This window comes from Dermacentor variabilis, chromosome 5, assembly GCF_050947875.1.
Source record: "Dermacentor variabilis isolate Ectoservices chromosome 5, ASM5094787v1, whole genome shotgun sequence".
In the NCBI taxonomy this organism is placed as follows: domain Eukaryota; kingdom Metazoa; phylum Arthropoda; class Arachnida; order Ixodida; family Ixodidae; genus Dermacentor; species Dermacentor variabilis.
In genome coordinates this window covers 183,363,848-183,391,605 of record NC_134572.1, presented here as the reverse complement: position 1 = coordinate 183,391,605, position 27,758 = coordinate 183,363,848, and the positions used below count along the sequence as shown (strand labels likewise).

Sequence of the window (27,758 nt, the reverse complement as noted above, 5' to 3'; positions counted from 1 at the left end):
GCGTTAAGGTCAAGCTGGATCATGTGCTTGTCACTATCATTTATTATTTCCCCAAAAAGGACGCAGTCATTGGCAAAAAGATGTACAGAAGAAGAAAGGGTACTGGGTAAGTCGTTGATAAATATAGGAAAAAGCAGGGGCCCCAAGACGGTGCCTTGGGGCACACCAGAAAGAACAGGGTTGACGGCAACAAACTGCTGACGATGGGTAACGAACACTTCAAGCCATTTTAGAATGTTAGTGTCTAATCCTACCATGCATAGGTTTACTAACAAAACATGATGGGAGACCTTATAAAATGCCTTCGCGAAATCTAGAAAGATGCAGTCGGCTATCGAGCGGCAGTCTAAAATTGCGTGAAGTTTGTGCCTGAATAAGAGTACCTGTGTTTCGCATGAATAGGACTTCCTAAAACCGTGCTGACAAGGATGAAAAAACGAGTTTGATTCAAAGAAAGTGACATATGTGAAAAGATTTTGCGTGGGATGCTGGTAATAGATATGGGCCGGTGGTTAAAAGGCGAGTGTTTATTGCCAGATTTATACACAGGAACCGCCATACCTATCTTCCAATCGCCCGGTAGTTCACCGTTTTCCAATGATTGCCGAAATATTTTATTTAACGCAAGCGATGAATACATTTTAGTACTTTTTAGCATCCCGTGCATTACAACAATGCGCTTTATCGTCGCATTGCGAGGATTCTACGAGCTCGTGAAAAACCGCAAATATCCAGGCAGGAAGCTTGTTGAATATGTTCTAGTGTCCTCAAAAAAGCGTTTTATAACAGAACAAAGGACAGGTCCCACGGCGGAGCAGCCACCTCCATTTTATAAATAATATGGAGCGCCATTCAGGTTATTAGATCAGCCTTACCCGAAGTATATTTAATTGACACACCAGCAGCGAAGGTTTGCGAATGTCTAGTAGTGAAACACCTAACGCAGAAACAGCTGCAGCAATGCAGGAGCGTCAACTGGCGCAAGCTGACTACGTCGGCCGCCCCTGCTGAAGTGCTCGACTTCGGCTGGAGGTGAGGTTGGCGCGTTTTGCCCGTGCGCAACCGCACAGCAGCGAGGGGTATAACACCCAACATCGGCTGCCTTCAGTGCGGACAAAAAAACACGTCGCGACATGCTCTGTTCCATCGAACAGTTCGAAGAACTTATTGTTCGTTTTTTATTTATTTACTTATATATTTAAAGATAGCTTATAGGCCCTGTTATGAAGTCGGGGGTCTGTGCGGCCACCGAAGTTTACGACAGAAGGGTACGTGCCGCTGTGTCCTATAAGATATAGAAAGCATAGTTAGTATTGTGTAATGTCCATGTGTTTCTCCAGTGTCCTTTGTATAATGTCCCAAAATAACATCACATTTGTGAAATGTACAAAACAAAGGTCAATATTTTCAGATTTAGGACATAGATGACAGTTGGTTGACCACGTTACAAAACAACCTCGATCATCCGACTACGTTTTACCGGGAAGGTGGTTGCTGAATGCAATTTAGAGTAGAATTTTTTTACACTAGGTGGCGCACACATTAGGAGTATATGACTTAGCACCATCTTGATTCCAAATAAAAAGCACGATATGAAGGATGTGGATGCAGGCACTTTATGAGACTCTGGCGGGAGTCCTTAGGACATGTCTGGTCTGTCGAGAGTATACATAGCCTTTCACAAAGACGGATGTGGGATTGGCACGTCGAAATTCCTAGGTCAAAAAGGTAATTGTTCGGTGAAACTGCATTGTATATCCGTAGTGCGCATGCAGCAAGAGCAACCACTAATATGGATGTTTATATTGGGTGCGTGTGTTTGCTTGCCCGAGTATCAAGTGCCGGTTAGCCTAGAGCTTCGCAGGCATCCACATCTTACTTCCGTGTAATAAAGAAAAAAAATTCGCCGACACATGGACGAGCACTCATGAGAAGCGGGGCAGCGATCACTTCGTCATACGCACAGAAATACCAAGCGCGACGACCCCACGCCGATCATTCCCCCTCACAGACTGGGATACCCTCCGCAGTTATGGAACCAAGACACGAACACGTACGACTCGTTTGCGGAACACGTCTCTGCGATAAAGAGCGACGTAACTAGAGCCACAAAAACCATACAAACGGAACTGGTGATCCCAAGGGTTGACCCTAACCTCGCGCACTTATCCGTGGCCAAGGCCGTGATACTTGCGCGATGGAGAAAGCAACGCTTCAACAGATCTAAAGAATACATTGTTGCGCCAAAAAACGAAAAATAAAGACTTGGGAAGGAAGAGTACGAAAAGACAGATTGATCGCTGATCTTTAGATCCCAACCAACTCGCCCAGCAACAAGTTCTACTCGACTACGTTTCAACAGATGCCTGTGCAAGCGCATCACGATCTTCAACCGAGACATCGACCAACACTGTAAGGAGCTCAAAAGACTCCATTGGCACGAACTCTGTTCGGCGGTCGATGGCCGCATACGGAGCGGAGTTAAGTGGAACCTCTTGAAAGGCGTTTTAGACGACAGCCAAGCAAAGTATAATCAAAGCCACACGCTAGGCCGACTTCTACACTCACACAAAGAGAAAGGGAGAACGGAAGAGTCCTTCCTGGAAGAAATTGCCAAACGATGCCTTCCGCTAGGCGACGGTCACCCAATCGATTACCCGAGCATAAAGTGCGAAACCGCTCCCGAACTAGACGCTGCCTTCGCGGAAGCAGAAGTCCGAGAGGCGCTACACAACCTAAGCAACAGGTCGGCCACAGGACCCGACGGGGTAACCAAGCCAATGTAACGCAACCCAGATGAGCAAGCCAATACATTACTCACGAGAGACATCAATCACGTGTGGGCAAAAGGAGAGGTACCAACGCAATGGCGCACTGCCACGGTGGTCCTCATCCCAAATTCCGGCAAACCACTAGGACAATTTACGCCCCATCTCCCTTACTTCATGCGTGGGTATAGTAGCCGAGGACGCCATTCACAATCGAGTGTCACGCTACTTTGAGGAACAGGAACTCCTCCCACACAAGATGGTAAGGTTCCGACCCCACCTATCCACCCAGGGTGTTATGTCGCTCCTAAATAGACAGACCTTCGACGTTAAAACAAGAGACGTTGGAGGCATCCTCACCCTGGATCTCACGAAAGCGTTCGACACCGTCTCGCACCGCTCCGTACTTGAATTTGTGGCAGGCCTCGCCCTCGGCCAGAGATTTCAGGAATACGTAAGCTCCTTCCTAAAAGACAGAGAAGCCCGACTGCGATTCTCACAACTTAAGTCGGACCCCTACAGGCTAGGCTCCGTCGGAACACCGCAAGGCTCAGTCATCTCTCCATTACCATTTAACATAGTGATGAAGGGACATGCAGACAAACTACGAGACATCCCGAACGTAAACTGCGCTCTATACGTAGATGACATCACCATCTGGAGCCCGGGAGGTTCCCTGGCAGACATGGAGCAGGCATTACAGTCTACCCTAGATGCCATGAAAGAGTACCTACTAGACACAGGAATCAAACAAGCCTCCAAGAAATCGGAACCCTTACTATTTCGAAAGTCTTGCCAAGGAGTCCGCTACCGATACCTCTAGAATTCCTCTAGAGTCCGCTACCTCTAGAATAACTTACGATCGCACTACACATAAGAGACGGAGAACAGATTCCGCGAGTCAACCACATACGCATTCTTGGACTCCTAATCGAAGCCACCGGATGCGACGCTCACACGATCAAACAGTTAACCACCAAAACCGAAAACACGATCAGACTCATCCACAGAGTCTCGGGGTACAGGAAGGGTCTCTGTGAAGGTAACCTTCTGCGCGTATACCACGCGTTCCTTATGATCCACAACTATTACGTCCCCTCTGCCCACAACTGGACAAAAATAGAAAAGACGAAACAAAACACACGCATGCGCAATAGCATCAAACAGGTCTTGGGCATTCCACAAAGAGCAAGTAATGCAAAGGTTGCATGATCAGCTAGGCATGCACAACAACATCGCCGAAAGGATCGAGGCTCAGACTATGGCGCCAACACTCCATCTGTCCTCGCCCAAAGCAGGTAGTCCAATCCTAAATGAAGCGAATATATCCCGGTCTCCCTATCTCGAGCACGCGGTTACCCTATTGAGCGAAATTAGAGACAACTACAATGTCTCACCGTTTCCCAGAAACGTCGACCCACAACACAACGTGGGTAGGCACTTGGCCCGCGCCCGCGCGATTCTCGACCGCCCCGAAGCGGATCGTGAAGCCCCCGCATTTGTGGACGCGGCCCAGTACGGCAGCCCATCCACTTTCGTGATAGCAGTCGTGCACGGCAACGGCATATTACGATCATCCGCATCGGTTAAAATGACTACCAGCGCTAAAGAACAGATAGCCGTAGCCATCGCCATGGCAGACCCCACATTTAGCCATGTCCTCTCGGACTCGCGTGTGGCGATTCGGGCCTACAAAAGCGGCAACGTATCTAAATAAGTAGTGCGTGTACTACTAGCGAGCTACAAAAAGAGCAAATTATGCATCTCATGGTTCCTCGCTCACATGGGGAAAGACATTCACCCGCAAAAACCAAACTTCAATAAAACGGCCCACGACCGTGCGCGAGAACTTGTCCGCCGCGACGGCCTCCGAGGGGCTGGACATTCAGTTTAATGATCCGCACTCACTAACCAAGAAATCACCTCACACTATCGAAAAGGCAGAATCAAATACCCATTGCCGCACGCCAAACTCGAACGGGCGCAGGCGGCCGCGTTTCAAGTGCTACAAACGGACTCGTATCCGTCACGAGCAGTCACGACCACAACTCGGACATCCCGGCAAATTGCCCAGACTGCCCAGAACTTTATTGCTCACTCTCGCACATGCTGTGGCAATGTACAGCGTTACCAAAGGGCCCTCTCTCCAGTGAGCCCGAATTGGAAGAAGCCCTCAAAAGCCCGGACCTCAAACTCCAACTGAAGACCGTCCAGAGGGCCCAAGAACTGGCGAGCGTGACCATGTTCCCGTCCCGACTTGGGCGTCGCTTACGGTTTCGACCCGAGGAGCTCCCCGCGTGGGTCTCCAACGGCTTAAAACTCCTCAGGACCTCAATAAAGTTCTTGACTGACTGACCGACACTTATAACACTCTCTAATTCTAAATTTGAGCGCAGCGCGTTACACGTTTTTATTTTGCAATATAAAGGCTGGCGCGAACAATCCATTTCATGTGGCACGTTCCTAACGGAGCGAAGTGAGGCGTGACTACCTCGCTAATCGGGAGATCGCGAGAGGCAGAGCGTGACTGACGCGTAGCCGCGATTCACAGCAGCCGCCGCAGACAGACGTCCACTCATGTAGTGCTCTGGTGGACAGACGAAGCATAGAGTGCCTAAAGCTCCTTAAACTTCGTAAAGTAGCGGTATTCTCCTCCTCCGTCTTCACTCCTCCTCGTTTCTGCTCTTTTTCACGCTTCCTCCATAGAGAAATCTCTATGCTTCCTCCTCGACCGTGGCGCCGCCTATACTGCTCGAGCGTAGCAGATGACTTTTCGCAGAGTGAAGGCACGTACAGCAAGGTGGCGTGCTTTAAGCGTTGGCGTTGGCTTTCTAGCTGCGAGTAGCTTAGTGTAGAGCACATAATTTCTATCCGGACGGTTATACAAATTCAGGGACGGCAGCTGTTTCCTGTTTTGATAACTATTTATTTAAGTATCTGAACGAGCGCTAACGCTATGCCATGACAGCTCCGAATGTATCGCGTGCGCTATAATAAGGTACGCAACATTTGTCAAGTGCGTGTAGCAATATATTGTTGCAAATGGTTGTAAATATCACATTTACAATCGAATGCCAACATTCTGACCTACAGCAAGCCTTCACTAGCCTAAATAATGCGTGCCATCCTTACCATGTAAGTTCGCGGCACGTACAAAGGCCGACAGAGGGCAAGAACCATCGCTGCTCTGAAGGTTCTTAAGAGTATTACAAGCTACAGAGCCGCCAACATGCGTGCTTGCCACTCTTCTAAGCACAGGCAAAGGCTCAGAGGTGGGCGATCGTGCTTTATGATTATCGTGCCTGAAAGTCGACAGGAATACGCGTAGCCGATCGTCGAGCCGGGATTCTGCGTAAATAGAAAATGAAATCAGGTTTTTAGTATTCGTTCGCGAAGCGGGAATGCGGTAACAGCACTTCATTCAGGTTCAAACGGGCGCATTATTTTTTTCAGGTTAGTGACTCATCACGAATAATATTTCATCGTGGGTTAGCTCATCCGTCCACGATGTGATGTCCTTGTCGCGAACCGAGTTGCACTAAGGTGCATGCATTGAGGACGGTTGCGCTCGCTCCGAAATAACATTTGCGATAGGATTTTAGTGAATTGATGACCGCGCAAAGAATTTCCGCCCTATGGCGCGGCTGAAATTGCAGTAAGTGAAATGATGCAGTCGTTCACGTTGAGGCACCATTTGTTGTCTAATTACGTGTGGCTCGCAGACATAGTGGTCGAACGAGCTAACAGATGAACAAACGCGTGTAAGCGAACGACTAAACGAACGGCGACTAAACAATTGAGTGAAGGAGCGACAGCACGTTTTCTTTGTGAGTGCTCCACGACTGCATATTAACCTAGACACAGTTTAAAGCTGACACGAATTAACACGTACGTCTCAAAGACTTATGATGCTGTCGTTCGGTGGCGAACGCGGTTTCGGGGGTGCACGTACACTTTTCGTTTGTATCGCAAATCCTCCGGCCCAGCGCCAATGACGAGCGTGAGCAAAAGAGGCAAACAAAGCTATTTTAGGCTAGGCAAACAAGCCTAGATAGTAACCACAAAATGCAGAGAGTTGCTTTCCTGAGAGGAGTCTTCACGCTCGAGCCTCAAATTTTATCAAAAGGAATGCGCTGAATAGTGACGGTATCGTAATTATGTTTTCGCAAGCAGCCTCGCGTGCCCGCAAATTCAAGCCTGCTTGCGTACAATACGATTAAGCGCACCAAATACGAACGCACACTGCTTATACAAGCAAGGTACACGTCGCGTAGGACCATAATATGAGAGGCTCGCCATTAGCTCGTATTGTCGTGTGGAGAATGTTGGTCTGAAGTTCTCCCTCCCAATTAGATGAAACCCTGTCTTTCTTCTTAACCCGTAGCGATTACCAGACGGTATCGAGTAGCGCTTCTTATCTTTTCTGAAACTATTTTCGCATACGAAGGCGCAGCAGGTTATGGTGATCGAAAATGCCGTGAAGCGACGTCGCACTTGCCACAAAACTTTGTTCAAGGCGTTCGCAAAGAGAAACGGCGCAAACATGCGCTCGTCAGCGCTCGTCACCACTCCGTAGACGCTATCAAACGAAAATGGCGCTGAAGCGCGACTGTAAGCAAACGAAGCCGGCGCGAGGGCCCACGTGATGCCACTAAGCCAATAGCGATGCGGCGTCAGCCTCAGCCGGAGCTCGCGAAAAAGAAGCGGCATACTTCAAAGCGTGGCGCTACTTTACGAAGTTTAAGGGGCTTTAAGAATGCCTAGATGCGCGCGCCCCCGAGGGCTCAGCGGTGGAGAGCAGGCGCATGGAGGACACCCTAACGACGTGCTCTACTCTGGCAGCATCTCGTGTTCATCGTCGCCCTAGTCCGTCTTGCGCCGCACTGCCTTTTCTTCTCGCTCTTTCCCCATACCCTCCTTCTCTGTTCTCCGCCTGATGGCTGCTGCATCCACCCCCTTCGCTTTCTTTGTCGCGCTTGCTTCATTCTCGCCGTATGTCATCGCCCGCTGAGCTCCGCTGAGCACTCCTGCTTTGTTGCGCTCATTTGCTAGATTAAGAGGTACGACGCCGAAACTGGCCGCAGCAAGGGGCGCCTGAGTGCTGAGCTCTAGAAAAATGCGGTTTTGGCCTATTTAAAACACGGGGCCGCTGCGCTTGTGGTCGGAGAATCGAATGCCTCCACCGATGCACTTCACTTTTTTTTTTAAGTGAATGCGAATCTACTGGGCAAAAATCCGACCAGCGACCGACCGACAGACAGCCCGACCGACCGACCGACTCAGGCAATGTTATATACAAAGAAAGCTTCGCTTTTTATTAAATATCGAAATACTCTAAGCTGCATCTGTTACAGTATATACAGCGGCATATGTAATAGAAAAGTTTAATCCGATATGAAATTCCTCGTTCTTACGAAGGTTCTACAAATGTCATACAAAATAACGCTGTATGTCAGATTGGTGTGAAACGCCTCAACATGGCCACTTTAGACATTTCTACAGAGAAATGTTTTAAAAATTTGGGTTAGCCTTTTATTGCTTAGCCACGCAGTTGTAAACTTACATTTGCACAGAGTAATTTCTATATCATATTTCTGCTGATGACTTCATGCAAAAGTCGTGTGTGTGAAGCTTCGGCACAGCGAAATTCCACGCAGCTGCTGCTTCCCGCAATGCCAACAAGGAAGGTAGCAAGGGCTATAGATTACAAAAAAAAAGAAATTCGTTGCTGCGTTTGTTTTCGATGGACGGCTCTTGTATTTCCGTCACGCCAGAGTTAAGTAGAAAACGAGTAGATACGGTGCCTAAAGCGACGGCATCTGCCGACGGGCTGCAGATGGTCCGCTTGTCGGTGGTGCACCAGGAAACGAAACAACACTGTGCTTCACGAGAGGTCGGCGTCTGCGGTGCGGTGGTCTTTCTGTTGCCAAGCCGACATTGCCGAAGGGTTTCGACGCCAATCGTCTCCTGTCAAGACGATGTATCGCGCGGATCGAGTCGGCATCAGGCTGTACACGGTGAGCACGAGTAGCACGAGCAGTGTGCCCAGTGCCACCACTATCCAGGGTAGCTCGTGACTCCACCACCGGCGCGTGACCGATGGCTTGCCGCTCACTGTGACCTTGTGAGGGAGATCCTTGGCTGGTCTATTTTGTCGCCGGAATGCCTGCGGGAAAGAAAGAAGATTTGGTGAGAGGGAAGAAAGCTTTAATATAGAGGACTCTGTTCATATCGCTCCCAGCGATTCAGCAACCCTTACCCGCCGTGGTTGCTCAGTGGCTATGGTGTTGGGCTGCTGAACACGAGGTCGCGGGATCGAATCCCGGCCACGGCGGCCGCATTTCGATGGGGGCGAAATGCGAAAACACCCGTATACTTAAATTTAGGTGCACGTTAAAGAACCCCAGGTGGTCGAAACTGCTGGAGTCCTCCACTACGGCGTGCATCATAATCAGAAAGTGGTTTTGGCATGTAAAACCCCATTATTAATATTAATTCAGCAACCCTGACTTACATATCCGCAGCACGCCTCTTGCACAGTACAAAGCGCCCTCTTGACTTGACCGAGCACCGGCACACATCGCTCCTTATTGATCTGAAGATGACGCAGCGTTTGGGCAACAGATAGCCCCCTATTCCATGAAAATGCCATTGCGCTAGAATTGCTCGAAAAAAGAAACATCCTGCCAGTTAAGATGCTGGACACATCTATTTATATATCTCAGTACCTTTAATGTCTGAGGGCATTACAGGAGTAGTGCCGAAAGAAAAAGAAGTACGGGTCATTAGCGGTTAGTGCATAGAATCAATGCCAGATTTAAATGTGGACGCGCTGAGGTTGGTGACGACATAGGTAGGCTTGTGGTTTCATTCATTGGCTGTTTGTTGAATGAATGAAGGAAAACACAAATTAATGTGAAACAAAATTTGGAGGAGGCTTAAGCTTCACTTTTAAGAGTGGAAGGCGATGGCACTCAAAGGTCCCTTACGGCTTCTCACGCTTCCCGGCAACTGCAGGTTATGCAAACGTAATGTTTACCGCGAAACGCTGGCGGCGAACGCTATGTACGAAGGTGAGCGGGCGGGTTTTCTGGCAGAAACGCGGCCTCTTGCGTTGGCCGAGAATGCGAGGAGGCGAGCGGCATCTGGATGGTGGTGTTGCGAGAAATCGAGAACAGCGCGCTGCTCTATGAATGGTAGAAACGCTGGCAAAGGCGGTTGTGTTCAATTTTCGCATAACAGAATTATGTTTTCTGATATATTCAAATTAGAATCCGACGCAATCATGTCTGTAGCTTGTGTTTAGGATGTACTTTACGATTTTTCTGGCGCATCTTACTTTGAGGAATTAGTTCAGTAAAGCCTCTGAGCGACGCGGAGGGCCTGCGTGGTTGTGGGTCGGAATGACTTCTCGCTACACGACGCGAGAAGCCGACACCGGATTTTATGCGACATAAAGCCCTCAACGCTGTCGCAAAAGGACGACAAGCTTGTAGCGGTGGTTAATACTATATGATGCATAAATTGGCTTACCTATATAATCAGCGAAGGCGGTCAGACAATGGCAATGAAGACTTTCGAGCAGAAAGGTTCGTGAATTCGGCCCATTGGCTCTAAAATCTTCCAGCTAGAAGAATTAAAGACAGACTGACCGCGTTTGGCCAGTTCCGAACTTTGATCCCGTAATCTAGGAAACTAAATGGAATTCATTTTTGGCTATGCAAACGCCGCAATAGTATACGGTTCGCGTTTACTAAACTACGTTAATTTCTTGAGATGGAGCTACAGCTTATGTTTAGCAGTAGATTACACGTACTATAGTTTCTATGAAATAGCGTGCTGGCCTTTCAGCACTATAGTGTATGTAAATCTAGAAGTGGAAGGTAAAGTGAGGAAATAGCCGAGAACCTTCTTCTACAGTATTCCGATCAGAAAGGGTATTCTGTCCTTTTTTCGACACACAACATTTATTTTGCTTTGGGTCAGTAGATTAATTCAATTGAATAGAATTCTGTGGTTCGACGTGCCAAAACCACGATTTGATTATGAGGCACTGCCGGTACATTACATCAGTCAATTTGTTGCCCCAACAGACACATTTAAATGTTGCAGAAATGCGAGCACAGAAAAAAAGCTATACATAACAGCTACCGGGTGCGCAACGCATTTGAAAAGATAATAACGACTTCACCAGGAAGAGCAACATTTCATCGTAGAATCTGCATATTTGATTTAAATATTTTCGCATTGTCTCTTTTTATTGCTATTCTTCAGACTGTTGACAAAAAACGTATCTACCCTCAATTTTGACTAAAGTTGGGTCCGATAACCCCTGCATTCTCTAATCAAATAGTGTTTGTTGATCTTGGAAAGTTATTTCGCAATTGTAAACCTTAGCGAGATTTTAGCGTTGCGCGGCTGTTTGTTAGCCGTCCTCTCAGTGACGCCCCTAATAAATAGCAGCGTAGCAGCTTTATAGGGCGAACTATATATAATGCCACGTGGAGGGCGACGTGGCAGCAGAATTTCACGGCCAGTCTGTCTTGCGTCGCCCAGGCACTGTAGGAGCAAGCGAATCGTTAGGACTGGTGCGAAATGACATCGTGCACTCAAGGCTTGGTAGTTGACTCTGCCACTTCAAATTATCGGCAACAATTAGCATCTCAGGGTCCTCGCTCATCATAGCCTACACCTTCTTGACGAAGTGAACCACCTGAATGGCATCTGACCAACGGCAGCGCTTGCTTCCCTCTGGCTAAACTGATGATTGTTGATATAAACTCTTGTCTCGCTCGGAAGATAAAAAAAATTGCGAAATTGAAAAAGATTACGACGTCAAGTCACTGTGGTTGGCCCGCAGGACAACTGCGGCAGTGCACAGCGTAATGTTCTGTTTCAGACTGGAAGCCGATACCACGGAATGAACGTGCGGCATAGGTAACAGAGGGGCTCATGAAGGCAACTTTGAGCGCCTTGAGAGAGAATGACAAATACTGTTTGTAGTGCTGCGGAACCGCGTCCTAATGTTCCTCGCGTACTCGCTTTACTATGCGGCGTGCGAAAAATGCCTGCCTCGAATGGGCGGACTGTTGGGCTGGCAGGTATGAACAAAGTAATGCACACCACCTGATCCCGTACTTTTGTTGTTCTGTGTGTTTTGCTTCACTTCACTGCACATGATGCATGGGTCATGCTGGAGAAATATTCATGTTTGAGTGCTGTTGCGGCTAATACATTTTTGTAGCCAAAACATAAGCCAGAAAAGGCTTCGCCCAGTGATTTTCGATGAGGCTAAATTTCAGAAGACGTTACTTCTTTCGAGTTAGCCAGGTGCTTTGCCGTGCGGCAGGCTCGTCTTAGTAGCTTTACGAAGGAACACAGTGAAGATTTCAGTGAGCGTCTACCGTATACATTTTGCCTAAGTATAAGAAAGGAAATTTAGAAATCTCTCTTCAGTTGTTCAATCAAATATCACAAGAGTGTAGTCGTATGCGGTATTATGCAATTTTCTGTAGCTCAAGTTTTTAAATCTCCACACAGCATATATCGACATCTATAAAAGCAGGACGATAATGTAGGGCTGCGCTAAGCATGAAAGCAACTTATACGAAACGCACGACGAACACCGATGTCAACGAACAAAAGTATACACATATCCTTCATTTTCTTCTGAAACCGCACGAATGTACATAGCTGCACCCTTAATCAAGTATAGCGTCACGGTGGACCCATGCATTTGAAGGGTGCCGTAGATTTCAACGTGCTACACTTCCTTGCGCGCTTTAGATGTGACTTACCACAGAAAATAAATCATACGCATAATGGAAATGGCAGAAAACCTGACTTCATATATATATATATATATATATATATATATATATTAAGAAAAACGTAGATACGGATACCAAGCAGTACTATCGAGGTATTATTGTCTGTATAGCGTACAGCTGTAGTTACGGGGAAACAGGAGCCGAAAGCAAAACGAAAACGAAGCGCACATTCATGTGCAATGTAACAGGCACAGAGTTTTAAGCCTGTGCTTAGCGGCGTCGATTTATGGTAAGTGATTCTGCAAGGCTGCCAAGTTAAGTTATCGCATTTCTCAGCTGCAACAGCCCTGAAAAGCCACTGACATGAGTGAAGTGCAAGAAATCACAGCGCCTAATCACCACGTTTGTCTGAAAATGTTTTCTTCCTGGTCGCGCAGGCTACATAGAAATGGTGAATGTATCAAATTGGCATCAAATGATGTTGTTTTTCGCTATTTACATCACCCATTCTATTACTATTTATTTCAGCATCACCACTACGAAAATACAGTGATGGTCAGGGCCACGAACTAAGATCTACCAGACAATGTAGAACGTCCTCTTCAATTGGCTAAAAGTATGTGCAATGTGCAAGATTTAATAAATTCTGCATAACCGTTTAGACATAAAACTTCAATTTAACCTTTAAGAAACTTTAAACTTAAAAAGAAAGAGTAGAGGAAACCCCACAAACAGAGCCTAGTGTTATTCCAAGCGTCACGCGATACGGTATTCTTTAAGGTAACAGACACGCAGGTAAAATGCCCGATCTCGCATATCTAGACATTCCAATGCAAAATCATAAATACACTGTGCAGTAATTCGCGGAAATGCTATTTAAGAAATGGTATTTCCGCTCTCATCACGAGCATAGCCAATTATTAATACTATGAAACGTCTTGAGGCAAAGATGAACTGTTCTTTCTTCAGTAGGCGCGATCTGTCAAGCAGCCACTATGCAGCTTTTATAATCATCTCGTCCCCCTCCCTTCTACGCATCAGCCTACTTCTGCTGGAAATAAGCTTATGCCTGAGCTTAGTGAATACATTTTACGCAACAATAGCAGCTGTCTACCTGCCTATGATCTGCTCTTTCATCAACAGGTTCTGACATCTTCTCCCGAATGCATTTGCAGAAAGCTGGGAACACGGCTCTTCATCAAAAGTGAGCCCATTCATCTTGCTTTAAACAACTTTATATTGCTGTAACAAGCTAAATACCAATTTCAGCAAATCTAAGGAGAGGGAGATAGAGAGAGAGAGAAATGAAAGAAAGAAAGAAAGAAAGCCATTAAGGCTACCTAGAAAATAAATTATGCGGATCGTACGCACTGTGAGAATTGATGTAAGTGAAGTTTCCCTTGCTGTTCGCGCTTATTGACGGTGATTGACGGTAGTGTTGATGGCGAATGGGTAGATTCATCAGCGTTTAGTGCAAAAGAAGAGCGGCTATAGTTGATGTTAAACCTTACGTACCTTTTGTGTATGTCCACGTAGCACACAGAACACACAACCAGATTTGTTTTCCGGAGGCCTTATTGTGCACCATTGTTTATATCCTGAAAGAAGTTTAGCACTGCCATTGCCTCCACGGCACGACTCATCGTCGCAGAAGTAGTAAACGTTACTTAAATTCTTAGGCTTTATATGCAAGACCCACAGTCTGAATATGAGGCAAGTAGCAGTGGGGGCCACCATTTTAATCTTAATCACCTGGGATTGTTTAATATGCGCCTAATTTTCAGTACAACGGTATTTGTGTATTACAGCCCCGTAGAAATGTGACTGCCACGGTCGGGTTCGAACCCGCAACCTCGAACGACGCCGTTGCCACAAAACTACCATGGCGGTACAGAAGTGATAATTTGTCGGACGGCCGGTTACGTAGCGTGGTCAAGACGCTGCGGTGCTTTAATGCGGCTTTGCATCCACTCGCCCTTCGTGAGTCGTCCACGTGGCAACATTGCACGGCGTTTCTTTTTCAGAAATGGTGCAAACGTACCACAGCACGCAAATTAATTTTAAATTTATCCAGTTTGTCCGCAACTGCTGCCTTCTCTGGAAGTTTCGCTTCGTTGCCTTACGTCACATTTTCCCTCTCCCGCCCTCCCCCATTTATACGAGTAAGAAATGACGATGCGGTTCTTCACTCACTTTGTGACTGCGTCGGTTCCACCCATTCACACCCTTCTCTCTCTACTTTCTGTTGACCACTGCATCTATCTCCCATCTTGACCGTTGCACGTAAGTAGAAAGGTAAGCGTTGCAGTTCGGCTATGCTTTTGTGCGGGGTCACGAATAATTACAGTAGTCGAGAGGGTATTGTGGCGATAAGATGGGAAGGTCGAAACGAATTTCTCGCTTCTCCTTTGCTTTGTTCCGCGCTCCTACCTGTCATGTATATACATGCTGTGAACCACCACCTGACGCGGAATGCAAAGCAGCGACATAAGTAGCAGTAGCAGCAGCAGCAACACAATGGAAATTCGAAGGAAGGGAAAATAAAGCTTTAAATGCCAATTAGCTACCCTGTACTGGTGTGAAGAGAAGGCAATGTAGAAAGTAAGAAGCAAATCTGGAGAACTCACCGCCACTTCCCAGGCTGGATCCATTGCGTTTGTGCTTACCTTCGTTACGCCTCTTCTTCGTCGTCTTTCTCATAAATGATATTGTATGCTCCAAATAAGAGCGTGTGCCCAATGTAATAAACAATAATTCTTTTTATAATTTTTGTCTGTTTTTACTTGAAAAAGTTTAGATATGTAGAGCTTCGTAAAAATAGCAGAAGCCCTTGCTCCCCTAGTCACAATTCAGGGATACGACTTTTTAAACAAAAATAATTATGAGCATATGAATCCCACGCTGCAAATGATCCGTCCTATGTGGTGCATTTCGTGTAACTCAGATGTCTGATGAAGCAGAAACACAAACAGCATTGTCTTTCTGGTAAAATTGTTTTGTATATTTTATGCACGATTCACGCGGAAGGTACCGCACATAATGACCTCCAAGATCGGGGACTGTGCAAGGGCATGTTATACGACTGAGCATTCAGGCCATGCATCTATCGTATGATTTTAAGGAGGAAGTTGGAAAAGTGAGAGGGTTAAAAGGGTTAAATAAGGTTACAGATAATGGAGCACGCATAAATATTTACTTTCTCGTTTTCGCATGTTAGTTTAGTATGGCTTCAATGGTATATGTACTCCATGAAAAGATATGTGCACTAAAAATACAACAAAAAAAGTACGGCTTCAAGGAGAAACTACCGTATCACTCTTATGGGGGCAGAATAAAAAAACGCTCGTATGCTGTGTTATCATTGCATGTTAAAGGGAAGCTGAAGGGTTTTCCAGAACAAAATGAGTGAAGAGCTGTACGTAATGGTTTCCAGCTTTCCGAACTCGTATATCGCATCGAAATTGAGCGAAAGAAAGCGCAAACGGACTTTCTTTCGACGAAAATTGTAGCAGCACACTCGGGGCAGCACGCCCGCCTCGTTTGCGCCTGTGATTGGTGAGGCGCTTCGTGACGTCAACAATACTACCTACAACGTAGAGAGTATAGCACGTCACACCGCACGCTCACTGGAGCTCAAGCGGTTACACTCAGAATGCTACAAACAAACACATACTACACGCAAAACAGACTACACCATTACATGCCCGAGCTCTACGACAAATCTTATTGCACCAATTGCAATACATCCCTTAACGTCTATCATTTACTCTGGCCGTGCTCGCAAGCTCACATAAACTGCGAACAGGACAAGCGCAAGTTTGAAGCTGCAATCCGGAGCGAAGAACTAGCTCCCCAACTCTGGGCCACCCAGCAGGTCCACGACGCCGCCAGGAAATTCAACCTTCCGGATCCGTCGTGGGAGACGCCCACTCCATGAAAGCCCAGAGCTCTCGTGGCCTGCTGGACCTCGAATAAAGTTGATTTCCTTCCTTCCTTCCGAGCCGACAACTGCCGCTACACATGAAGCATGGCGAAAGGTGGTTTGGCGCTGTTGTTTTGCTGAGACGGTAATAGTAAATTTCGAGAGCTTGCGTTTCTGTAAGGAGTTCGGTGTTGCTCCTTACATTTACGAGCCGATTGCGAGGAGCCGGCCTCTTGAAGAAGCAAAAGATGCTGGTAGCAAGCAGTGGTTTTGACGGGAACGAAAGCGAAGTGTTAGCATCTCTTCGTGTTAGAAATGTTCTTTGGTGAGTATGTTTTTTGCAAAGCTGCATTCAGCGATCCAGTGAGTTTGTTTCCGGGTAAACAACTGTACTGTTATGTTCCTACTTGCCGCCTCGTGGAACGTAAGCGGGGATGCGATCGTCGGCATTGTGCACTGCCCCAAAGCGGTCGCCAATCTACACAGACGGTTTACATGCGGGAAAAAGTTTTCCGGCTCTTGCAGCACGTGTAGTGACCTTCATCAGCGCGCCATCCGCACGCCACTCGTAACCGGAGACGTAAAGGCGGCCAATTCCGTCGGCTACGTGAGACGCCCGGTTTCTTTCTGTGTGCGAGAGAAGGGCAAATCTGTGTGCGAGAGAAGGGTAGCGCCCTGGCGTGCACTGGCTTTCAAACACATGCAAACTTTACACTTGCGCTGGGTTATGGTAGCTCCATGTAGGCTGTTTCACAACACACGTGTGAATAGAAAATTAACGGCGGTTTGCGACAAAACCTGCGTCAAGGCTGGCAGATAAACATGCATCTTCCTTTCAACATGCTAACACAGGAGCTAGCAGTAAATCAAAATCCAGGTTTGGACGAGTTTGTGTGTTCATAAGGTCTTGTAAGACCAGTTACCATCCGTCCGCCCGCATCCTTGTGTTCGTTGCCCCGACCTGTTCGCATTGCGTTTAGAAAGCCTGCTAGGAGCAAGTCGTACTCTCACTCATTCACGTATTATTGATAACCTCTGGTAGTAATCGTCGCCACGAAAGTGGTTAGAGTACATCACTATTGTTCTTGAGCGCTTGAAATTCTTTCGATTTCCAGCAGCCTCCCGCTTAGGTGAAAGCTTCTTGTCTTGCGGGAAGTAACGGAACATCGGAACATCGTCGCGGCCGCTGGTGTTCGTGTCACCGTAGGCAGCACAGAACGCCGGCATGATCGGCCCACCACTTCAATTGATGCTGCGCACGTCAACTACCGCTCTACATACACACAAACAAAGGAATGCATGATCGAGCGGAACAAATTATGATTGCACGTACGCAGAAACAAGCACGGTCAGGCACGGTCGCGGAGACTGCGAAGGAACGGAACACCAGTGCTGGCGTCATTACGCCATGGTTTCCGGTCTCTGCTCGCATCATCGTCAGCAGCAGCGCGCCGCGCACGACGGGGGGCGGAGCGACGCCGCAATTTTAATCGACGATTACATCGCTCCTAAGTGAGAAATCCCCCCCCCCCCAAATTTTACCTGCAGCGTCTTATTGAATTCGACGGACTCTCCAGTTTCGCTTTAACTGTGGGCATATTGTTGAAATACTTCTGGACGACCCTTCACCCGTATTTACCTGTGGCACTCTCAGTACAACCTTCAGAAGCAGAATAATGCCGCAGCATAGGAGCCCAGGGCCTGACGGCATCAGCAATAACCTACTCAAGCTAACGTGCCACATGTCAACTACTCTATTAGCACTCATATTCCAGTAGTCTTTGCAACCGTTGTACGATGCGGGGTGTTGACAGACGCTAGTCGCGTCTCCCCAAGTGACTCGGAGCCCCTTGACCGAACGAATTCTCCCACCTTTATTCCACAAACACATATATAGAACGCATGGCGCGTAGCGCCCTCTACATCTCTCCCCCGAGATATGCACACAAGAAACACCAAACATTTCATAAGTCAAGTCTTCTCGGAGTGTTGACCCGACGACCAAACCTGGTGACTCTCACTCTACAATCTTTGGAAACTTGCGGTGTTGCTGTTGCCGTGGTCTGCTCTTCGTGCTCCTCACGGTTTTCACTCCGAGCTGGCTCATCGTTGTATCTGAATAGGGCACTAGATGTATCCTATTACGCACAAGTACCGCGTTGGGTGTTTCGACGACGTACGAGCGCGGCTTGGAGGCTGGGCTGAGAACAGACGCCGTATCCTTGATGTCTCGAACCCACACCGTATCACCCGGTTGCAGCGGAGGACGTACGGTCGCAGCATGACGGCGATCGAAGTCTTTCTTCTGCCGCCCTCTCACCTCTTCGTCTTGGCACTTCACATCGTCTGGCGCAGGCCACTTCGGTTCCAGGCGGTCTACTGTCTTGGGAAGCCTGGTGCGTAAGCTGCGACCCAACAGTAGCTGCGCTGGGCTCAACCCTGTGACGCCTGCAGTGTCTCTGCACGACAGAAGAGCCAAAAAAGGATCGTCTGCTTTCGCTAACAACTCTTTGATCGTACGCACCATCCTTTCCACTTCCCCATTTGACTGCGGGTAGTTTGTACTTGATGATGATGATGATATGTGGTGTTTAATGGTTGGCCAAAGAGCGCCATGACAAGTGGTGATGTTGACGATGTATTATGGAGATGTGCCTTGGCTGTAAACTGGCCTAAAAATTGTCGCTGTAAAGTGCGTAAAATCTACGTGCTATAAAATTATGGCGATGACTAATGACGAATACTATGAACATTAAAATCCATCGTAGAAGAATGATGCAAAATATAAAATATATAAGATGGTAAAATTATTTGGAGCACTGCTGCCTCGCCGGAGCCCTTGAAACACAAGGGCCTAGAGGCGCGTTTGTACTTGAGGTGATCTGTTGGAAGCCATAGTACTTCGCAAAAGCTCCAAAGGCTCGTGAAGCAAATTGCGGTCCATTATCACTTCGTACTACGGCGGGAATGTCAAAACGAGCAAAAATGTTTTTGACTGCATTGATGACCGCCTCAGGGTTCGTGCTTCGCATGTAGATGACTTCAGGGTATCATGCATTTTTCTCACATAGCAAGGCGCGAATAGGGGCGGTTGCTTGCGAAAGGTTGGGCAGGAAGCGGCCAATATGTTTAGCCATGCCGAGGAATCACCTAACCCCGGCGACGTCCTTAGGTGGCTCCAAGTTGCGCAGTGCCTCGAGTTTGCTGGGACTTGGCGAGATACTGTTGGCGTCGATCACCACACCCAGAAACTCTGCTTTGTCTTGACCGAAGCAGCATTTTGACGTGTTGAGTTTAACTCCGGCTGTCTTTAGACGTTCAAGAACCTCCACAAGTCGCTTGTCGTGCTTTTCTCGGTCTTTGCCAAAAGCCAGAATGTCATCTATCATGTTGACGACGTTTGGTTGCCCCTCCAGAATTCGAGCCATTTCTCTCTGAAAATATTCCGGTGCTGAAGTCAAGCCAAAAGGTAGACGACAGTAGCAGTAGCGTCCAAATGGTGTGATGAATGTGGTATACTCTTGGCATTCTCGGGACAATCGCACTTGGTGAAATTCTGCTGTCGTGTCGAGCTTTGAGAACGCTTTGGCGTCGCCCAGTTGCCCGAGTACCCATTCGACCGTTGGAAGCACATGCGTTTCACGGAGAACTTCCTTGTTGAGCTTCGCTAAGTCCACACATATTCGGATTCCGCCTGATGCCTTCGGTACTGCGACCAGACCGGCGCACCATGGCGTCGGCTCGGTAATGCGCCTGATGGCACCTTGTTTTTCCATCTGGTCCAGCTCCTCCTTTACCTGGTTGTACAGAGGAATGGGAATTCAGCGAGGTACACTGAGAGCAAATGGCCTGGCATTTGGCTTGAGTCGAATAGTGTACTCCTTCCCTACAGGACCAAGCCCTTCGAAGATGTCCTTGCCAGGGGTTGCGTCGCTTGCAGAGCTAGCTTGCTTTTCAGGTCGCTGTGCGGCGTCGGTGAACTTCATTACTCACAATGCGAGGATAGCAGGGTAGCCTAGTAGAGGTGTGGACTTGCGAAGGCATGACGTACACTGACTGTACATCCCCCCCCAGGTGCGGCTCTTCCACTCCAACGTAGCTGTGAATTGGCATGTTACTTTCAAAGGGCAATTTCCTGGACCGGTGAGAACACGCTCCGGTTTTTCGAGCCGCGACGGTACTCCTGAAAAAGTGCTTGGAATGACGGTAACTTCTCCTCCTGAGTCGACCTTGAATTTGAGTGGGACTCCACTCACGTGGACCCAAACAAACTTAGCCTTTGCCTCTTGACTGCTCTTGACAGCATGCATCTCGATGGCATGTGACTGTCGGCTTTGCGAGCGCTGTTTGGCTAAGCAAACTGCTTCGAAGTGTCCTTTCTTTTTGCAAAACTTGCAAACAGCTTTGTTGGCAGGACAAAATTTCCGCTGATGCTCATCTCGTCCGCAGAAGTGACACGATCTGTGCGCGCCGGCGAGGAGCGTTTCTCTTGCTGCCGACGCTTGATTACGTGACGGCCTTCTCGTTGGCCTGTATTTCGCTACATCAACGGCGACTGGCCCAGATAACTGGCTTTCTCGTTCACGTTTTTCTCGTTCCGCCACCGTCACCGCCACCGCGTGCAGTGGTGGCGTAGAGGTAGAACACCCGCCTCGCGCGCAAGGGATCCGCGGTTCGAATCCCGGTGCTGGCAATTTTCCACAGGATTAAAAAAAAATCCGCGTGTTGATAAAATTGCACAAACAGGCCTGGAATGTGGCCTGATCCCGGTGACCAGAACCGGTAACGCACTCCCTCACCAGAGAAGGATTGGCCACCCTGGTGCAGTACTTGGCCACAACCGCCTATATGAACACAACAATCAAACCCCGGCCCTCAGTCCCCAGCAGCTGCGAAGCAACTGACCACGGCGGTGGTCAGACCTGCGACGCAGCAGAGGGTGCTAAGAATCACTGGCTCCGCACAGACCGCCATTGGAATATGAACCTGGCAACGTTTAACGCTAGAACGTTACCTAGTGAGGCGAGTCTAGCAGTGCTGTTGGAGGAATTAGAGGGCAGTAAATGGGATATAATAGGGCTCAGTGAAGTTAGGAGGCCAAAAGAAGCATATACAGTGCTAAAGAGTGGGCACGTCCTGTGCTACCGGGGCTTAGCGGAGAGGAGAGAACTAGGAGTCGGATTCCTGATTAATAAGAATATAGCTGGTAACATACAGTAATTCTATTGCATTAACGAACAAACTAGGAATTGGCAAGAATCAGATGTATACGTTAAGAGACAAAGCCGGCAATATCATTACTAATATGGATGAGATAGTTCAAGTGGCTGAGGAGTTCTATAGAGATTTATACAGTACCAGTGGCCCCCACGACGATAATGGAAGAGAAAATAGTCTAGAGGAATTCGAAATCCCAAAGGTAACGCCGGAAGAAGTAAAGAAAGCCTTGGGAGATATGCAAAGGGGGAAGGCAGCTGGGGAGGATCAGGTAAAAACAGATTTGTTGAAGGATGGTGGACAGATTGTTCTAGAGAAACTGGCCACCCTGTATACGCAATGCCTCATGACCTCGAGCCTACCGGAATCTTGGAAGAACGCTAACATAATCCTAATCCATAAGAAAGGGCACGCCAAAGACTTGAAAAATTATATACCGATCAGCTTACTGTCCGTTGCCTACAAACTATTTACTAAGGTAATCGCAAATAGAATCAGGAACACCTTAGACTTCTGTCAAGCAAAGGAGCAGGCAGGATTCCGTAAAGGCTACTCAACAATAGATCATATTCAGACTATCAATCAGGTGATAGAGAAATGTGCGGAATGTTACCAACCCTTATATATAGCTTTCATTGATTACGAGAAAGCGTTTGATTCTGTCGAGACCTCAGCAGTCATGGAGGCATTACAGAATCAGGGTGTAGACGAGCCGTATGCAAAAGTACTGAAAGATATATATAGCGGCTCCACAGCCACCGTAGTCCTCCATAAAGCAAGCAACAAAATCCCAATAAAGAAAGGCGCCAGGCAGGGAGGTACAATATCTCCAATGCTATTCACAGCGTGTTTACAGGAGGTATTCAGAGACCTGGATTGGGAAGAATTGCGGATAAAAGTTAATGGAGAATACCTTAGTAACTTGCGATTCGCTGATGATATTGCCTTGCTTAGTAACTCAGGGGACCAACTGCAATGCATGCTCACTGACCTGCAGAGGCAAAGCAGAAGAGTAGTTCTAAAAATTAATCTGCAGAAAGCTAAAGTAATGTTTAACAGTCTCGGAAGAGAACAGCAATTTACAATAGGTAGCGAAGCACTGAAAGTGGTAAAAAATACATCTACTTAGGGCAGGTAGTGACGGCGGATCCGGATCATGAGACGGAAATAATCAGAAGAATAAGAATGGGCTGGAGTGCGTTTGGCAGGCATTCTGAGATCATGAACAGCAGGTTGCCATTATCCCTCAAGAGGAAAGTGTATAATAGCTGTGTCTTACCAGTACTCACCTACCGGGCAGAAACCTGGAGGCTTCAGAAAAGGGTTCTACTCAAATTGAGGACGACGCAACGAGCTATAGAAAGAAGAATGATAAGTGTAACGTTAATGGATAAGAAACGAGCAGATTGGGTTAGGGAACAAGCGCGAGTTAATGACATCTTAGTTGAAATCAAGAAAAAGTAATGGGCATGGACAGGACATTTAATGAGGAGGGAAGATAACGGATGGTCATTAGGGTTACGAACTGGATCCCAAGGGAAGGGAAGCGCAGCAGGGGGCGGCAGAAAGTTAGGTGGGTGGATGAGATTAAGAAGTTTGCAGGCCCGGCATGGCCACAATTAGTACACGACCGGGGTTGTCGGAGAAGTATGGGAGAGGCCTTTGCCCTGCAGTGGGCGTAGCCAGGCTGATGATGATGATGATCTTCGTGCAGCCGTGCATGCAGAAGCGTTTTGTCGAGCGTCAAGTCAGAAGTACGGCAGAGTTGGTCCGATAACCTGCTATCCTGCAGACCAACAATAAATCGGTCTCGAACGAGCCTGTCCTCAATGGACGCTGAGCCGTAGTTGCATCTTTTTACCATGTTTGGCAACGCGGAATAAAAGGCATTGACGCTCTCGTCTTCTTGCTGCGTCCGCTTGTGAAAACGATAACGCTCCTGAACTTCGTTTCGCGGGTGCGCGAAATACGAGGTGAACTTGCTTTTAACAACGCTGTACGACTGAACTTCTTCGGCCAAGTTGAAAGACGCCAGCACGCGTCGACCTTGAACACCCATGCAATAAAGAAGCGTTCGTACCCGAACCTCGTCGGTAGCTTGGTGCAATCCTGTAGCGTAGGCACAGTCCTCGAACTGCTCAATCCAGGTAGACCATGCACTTGGGTCGGCGAAGTCGAAGCTCGATGGCTGCTGGAGTCCAGGTACCCCGGAAAACACAGCGTCCGGCTTGTTCGCCATTAGAGAGAGCGAATGGCGACTACTTCCGACTCCATGTACAATGCGGGGTGCTGACAGACGCTAGCCGCCTCTACAGAAGTGACTCGGAGCCGCTTGGCCGAACGAATGCTCCCACCTTTATTCCACAAACACATATATAGAACGAATGGCGCGTAGCGCCCTCTACAACCGTCATGTCTTCTCGACGATTGGAAAATAGCAAACGACATTCCAGTATTCGAGTCAGGCGTCCCACGTGTCCCAACAATTATAGACCAATCTCGCTGACCTCGGTTTGCTGTAAACTGTTAGAACATATCATTTAGACGCACATAATATCCTACCTAAACGATAACAATCTGCTGCTTGATCAACAACACGGATTTAGACGCCAAAGATCCTGCGAAACACAGTATTGGAACTTGTAACCGACCTTCATGACTTCATGCACGGTTTGCCCTATATTGATGCCATATTTGTGGATTTCTCGAAAGCTTTTGATCAGGTGCCCCACAGATTAAACAACAAGGTTCGCAAGCTGCAATTTGACGATAATACTACGTATTGGATTGAAGAATTCTTGAGCGGTCGGTTTCAACACGTCAAGATTAGACAACACATTTCTAGCTGTACTTCGATGACATCGGGCGTGCCACAGGGGTCAGTCTTAGGGCCGCTTCTGTTCTTAATTTACATTAATGACAGAGCTAACAATATAATTTCTAGTATTTAAACGTCGTTTGTCGGCTGCCAACGCTGAAACGAAGCTAAATGCATAATCAACACCGATTAGGTCAGCATTAGAAAACGCTTCCTTAGTATGGCATCCACATAGCACTGATCTTTCAAGCCAGCTTAAATCGGTGCAGAGCAGGGCAGCCAGGTTTATTGTATAAGCATATTCATCTTACAAAGTGTAACAGCGTTGAAGCGAAGGCTTAGTCATTCTAATCTTGACACACGACGCAGGATATCTCTTTTACCATTTTTTGACTCGATGTACTACAGCAATAGAGATTTTCCAACTAGGAACGTTCTCCTGGCGCATGATATATCTTCGCGAAGAGATCATGACCGATTGAAATATCGGAACTCGCCATTTGTGTTGACAGTAAAAGAGTGGAATGATCTGCCAGGACAAATAGGTATTCTTACTGATGTGTCATTCTTTAAGATAGAATTGCTGATGCATCTGGATCTAGTCGACATTCAGTAACCCTAATCCCGTCGATATGCTTGAAATCGATATTTTGTATGGTATACCTCTTGATTGTGAGACATCGGTAGTAATCTTCTGCTTTGATTTGTAAATGCTCCCTTTATATTGCACTTACTATAATTGTAATTTTACTTGGTGCCAGTAACTTCGTTGTACCTTATGAGTGTATAATAATCCTCCCCCTATGTAATACCCTCTTGGTATTTAGGGTATTGAAATATATAAAGAAAACACAATTTTTTAAATTAACTTCTTGCACATCAGAATCAGCTGGTTTGCTTGCTAGAAAAAATTCGAACGCATAATCACGCAAAGTTTGTAACAGCGGAATGTACCGCTATTTGAATGAGCTTCGTGCCTGTGGCTGCAAATGCCGCATGGATTCAAAATTTTACTTATCACAATATACTCCTCTATGTCGGGCGTGTTGGCATTAGAAGTGTTATAACATGACTACACATGACTATTCGCTTCGTGTTTACGTCTCCTCTCGCTCCTTGTTCGACAGGGCTAAAATATTGTCGTAATATGTCATGGTCAATGATTTATTATACCAGTGAAATCATTCGACAGTGCTATCTACTGGTTCATAAAGAAATACCCTAATCAATGTTGCGAAACTTCGCAAATGAAGAAATTTTAATTTAAAGGGATAATAGTGATTCAACCGAGTTACATAGGCAACCTACGAGGCTTCTTTGGAGCGCAGCTTCGCATGGAAAAAAAAGATCACCGTAGTCCGGACACCAAACACGAGACAGAGGTGTTACCGTGGTGGTGGCTCTACAAGCTGAGATAAGCTGGAGGCTCGTAGATGGCACAGCGATCCTAACTCAATCGACAATTCAACACAGGGCAACCTATACGACAAATCTGTTCTTCTGAAGCTCGCAAGGTGGGTAAATGTTACAAAAGTCAGTCAGTCAAGAACTTCAGTGAGGTCCTGAGGAGTTTTAAGCCGTTAGAGATCCCATGCGGGGAGCTCCTCGGGCCGAAACCGTAGGCGACGCCCAAGTCGGGACGGGAACGTGGTGACGCTCCGCCAGTTCTTGGGCCCTCTGGACGGCCTTGAGCTGGAGTTTGAGGTCCGGGCTTTTGAGGGCCGCTTCCCATTCGGGCTCACTAGAGAGAGGGCCCTTTGGTAACGCGGTACATTGCCATAGCATGTGCGAGAGTGAGCAATAGAGGTCTTGGCAGTCTGGGCAATTTGCCGGGATGTCTGAGTTATAGTGACTCAGTAGGCCTCGTGAAGGATACAAGTCCGTTTGTAGCATTCGAAACGCGGCCGCCTGCGCGCGTTCGAGTTTGGAGTGCGGGAGCGGATATTTCATTCTGCCTTTTCGATAGTATGAGGTGATTTCGTGATAAGTGAGTAGCGGGTCATTAAACTGAATGTCCAGCCCCTCTGAGGCCGTAGGACCGTCGCGGCGGGCAAGTTCTCGCGCACGGTCGTGGGCCGTTTCATTGAGGTTTGGTTTCCGCGGGTGAATGTCTTTCCCCATGTGAGCGGGGAACCAGGAGAGGCGTCGTTTGCTCTCCTTTGAGCTCGCTAGTAGTATGTGCGCCACTTCTTTACATACGTTGCCGCTTTCGTAGGCCCGAATTGCGGCACGCGAGTCCGTGAGGACATGAGTAAATGTGGGGTCTGCCATGGCGATGGCTACGGCTATCTGTTCTGCTTCAGCGCGGGTGGTCGTGTTAACCGATGCGGATGATCGTAAGGTTCCGTTACCGTCCACGACTGCTATCGCGAAAGTGGATGTGTTGCAGTACTGGGCCGCATCCACAAATGCGGTGGCGTCACGATCCGCCTCGGTGCGATCGAGAATCGCGCGGGCGCGGGCCCGGCGCCTGCCCACGTTGTGTTGTGGGTGGACGTTTCTAGGAAATGGTGAGACCTTGTAGTTGTCTCTAATTTCGCTCGGTAGGGTAATCGCATGCTCGAAATAGGGAGATGGGGAGATATTAGCTTCGTTTAGGATTAGTCTACCGGCTTTGGATGAGGATAGGCGTAGTATTTGCGCCATAGTCTGAGCCTCGATCACTTCGTCGATGTTGTTGTGCATGCCTAGCTGGTCAACCTTTGATGTACTTGCTCTTTGTGGAATGCCCAAGACCTGTTTGATGCTCTTGCGAATGAGTGTGTTTAGTTTCGTCTTTTCTATTTTCGTCCAGTTGTGGGCAGAGGCGACGTAATTAATGTGGCTCATAAGGAATGCGTGGTATACGCGCAAAAGGTTATCCTCGCAGAGACCCTTTCTGCGCCCCGAGACTCTGTGGATGAGTCTGATCATGTTTTCGGTTTTGGCGGTTAAATGTTTGATAGTGTGTCCGTGGCATCCGGTGGCTTCGATTAGAAGCCCAAGAATGCGTATGTGGTCGATTCGCGGAATCTGTTGTCCGTCTCTTGTGTGTAGTGCTATCGGAAGTTCGTCTAGAGGTGTTAGGTAGCGGACTCCTTGGCAAGACTTGCGAAATAGTAAGAGTTCCGATTTCTTGGAGGATAGTTTCATGCCTGTGTCTAGTAGGTAGTCTTCCGTGGCATCTAGGGCAGACTGTAATGCCTGCTCCATGTCTGCCAAGGAGCCTCCCGGGCTCCAAATGGTGATGTCATCTGCGTATAAAGCGCAGTTTACGTTCGGGA

The 27,758-nt window shown here is 47.7% G+C and overlaps 1 protein-coding gene across 2 annotated transcripts; it reads right to left on the bottom strand.

Annotated features, from left to right (window-relative positions):
* Positions 1-8,273: 8,273 nt before the first annotated feature.
* Positions 8,274-24,004, bottom strand: LOC142582059 (uncharacterized). 2 transcript variants are annotated; one of them, XM_075691480.1, is made up of 2 exons: positions 23,758-24,004; positions 8,274-8,934 (listed from the first exon to the last, which is right to left on the bottom strand). In XM_075691480.1, the coding sequence occupies exons 1-2, from the start codon at positions 23,914-23,916 to the stop codon at positions 8,653-8,655; spliced, it is 441 nt and encodes a 146-aa protein (XP_075547595.1). In that variant the 5' UTR covers positions 23,917-24,004; the 3' UTR covers positions 8,274-8,652. The 2 variants fall into 2 exon arrangements, with proteins under 2 accessions (XP_075547595.1, XP_075547596.1); XM_075691481.1 differs by lacking the exon at positions 23,758-24,004 and adding an exon at positions 15,166-15,218.
* Positions 24,005-27,758: the final 3,754 nt, after the last annotated feature.

What these genes read in the sequence shown, in the direction of transcription:
- LOC142582059 (XM_075691480.1), bottom strand. Translation starts at nt 23,916, where the DNA reads ATGGCGAACAAGCCGGACGCTGTGTTTTCCGGGGTACCTGGACTCCAG. An exon ending in AAGCTACCGACGAGGTTCGG is followed by an intron (nt 8,935 to 23,757) that starts GTACGAACGCTT and finishes TCTTTCCCGCAG; the next exon opens with GCATTCCGGCGACAAAATAG.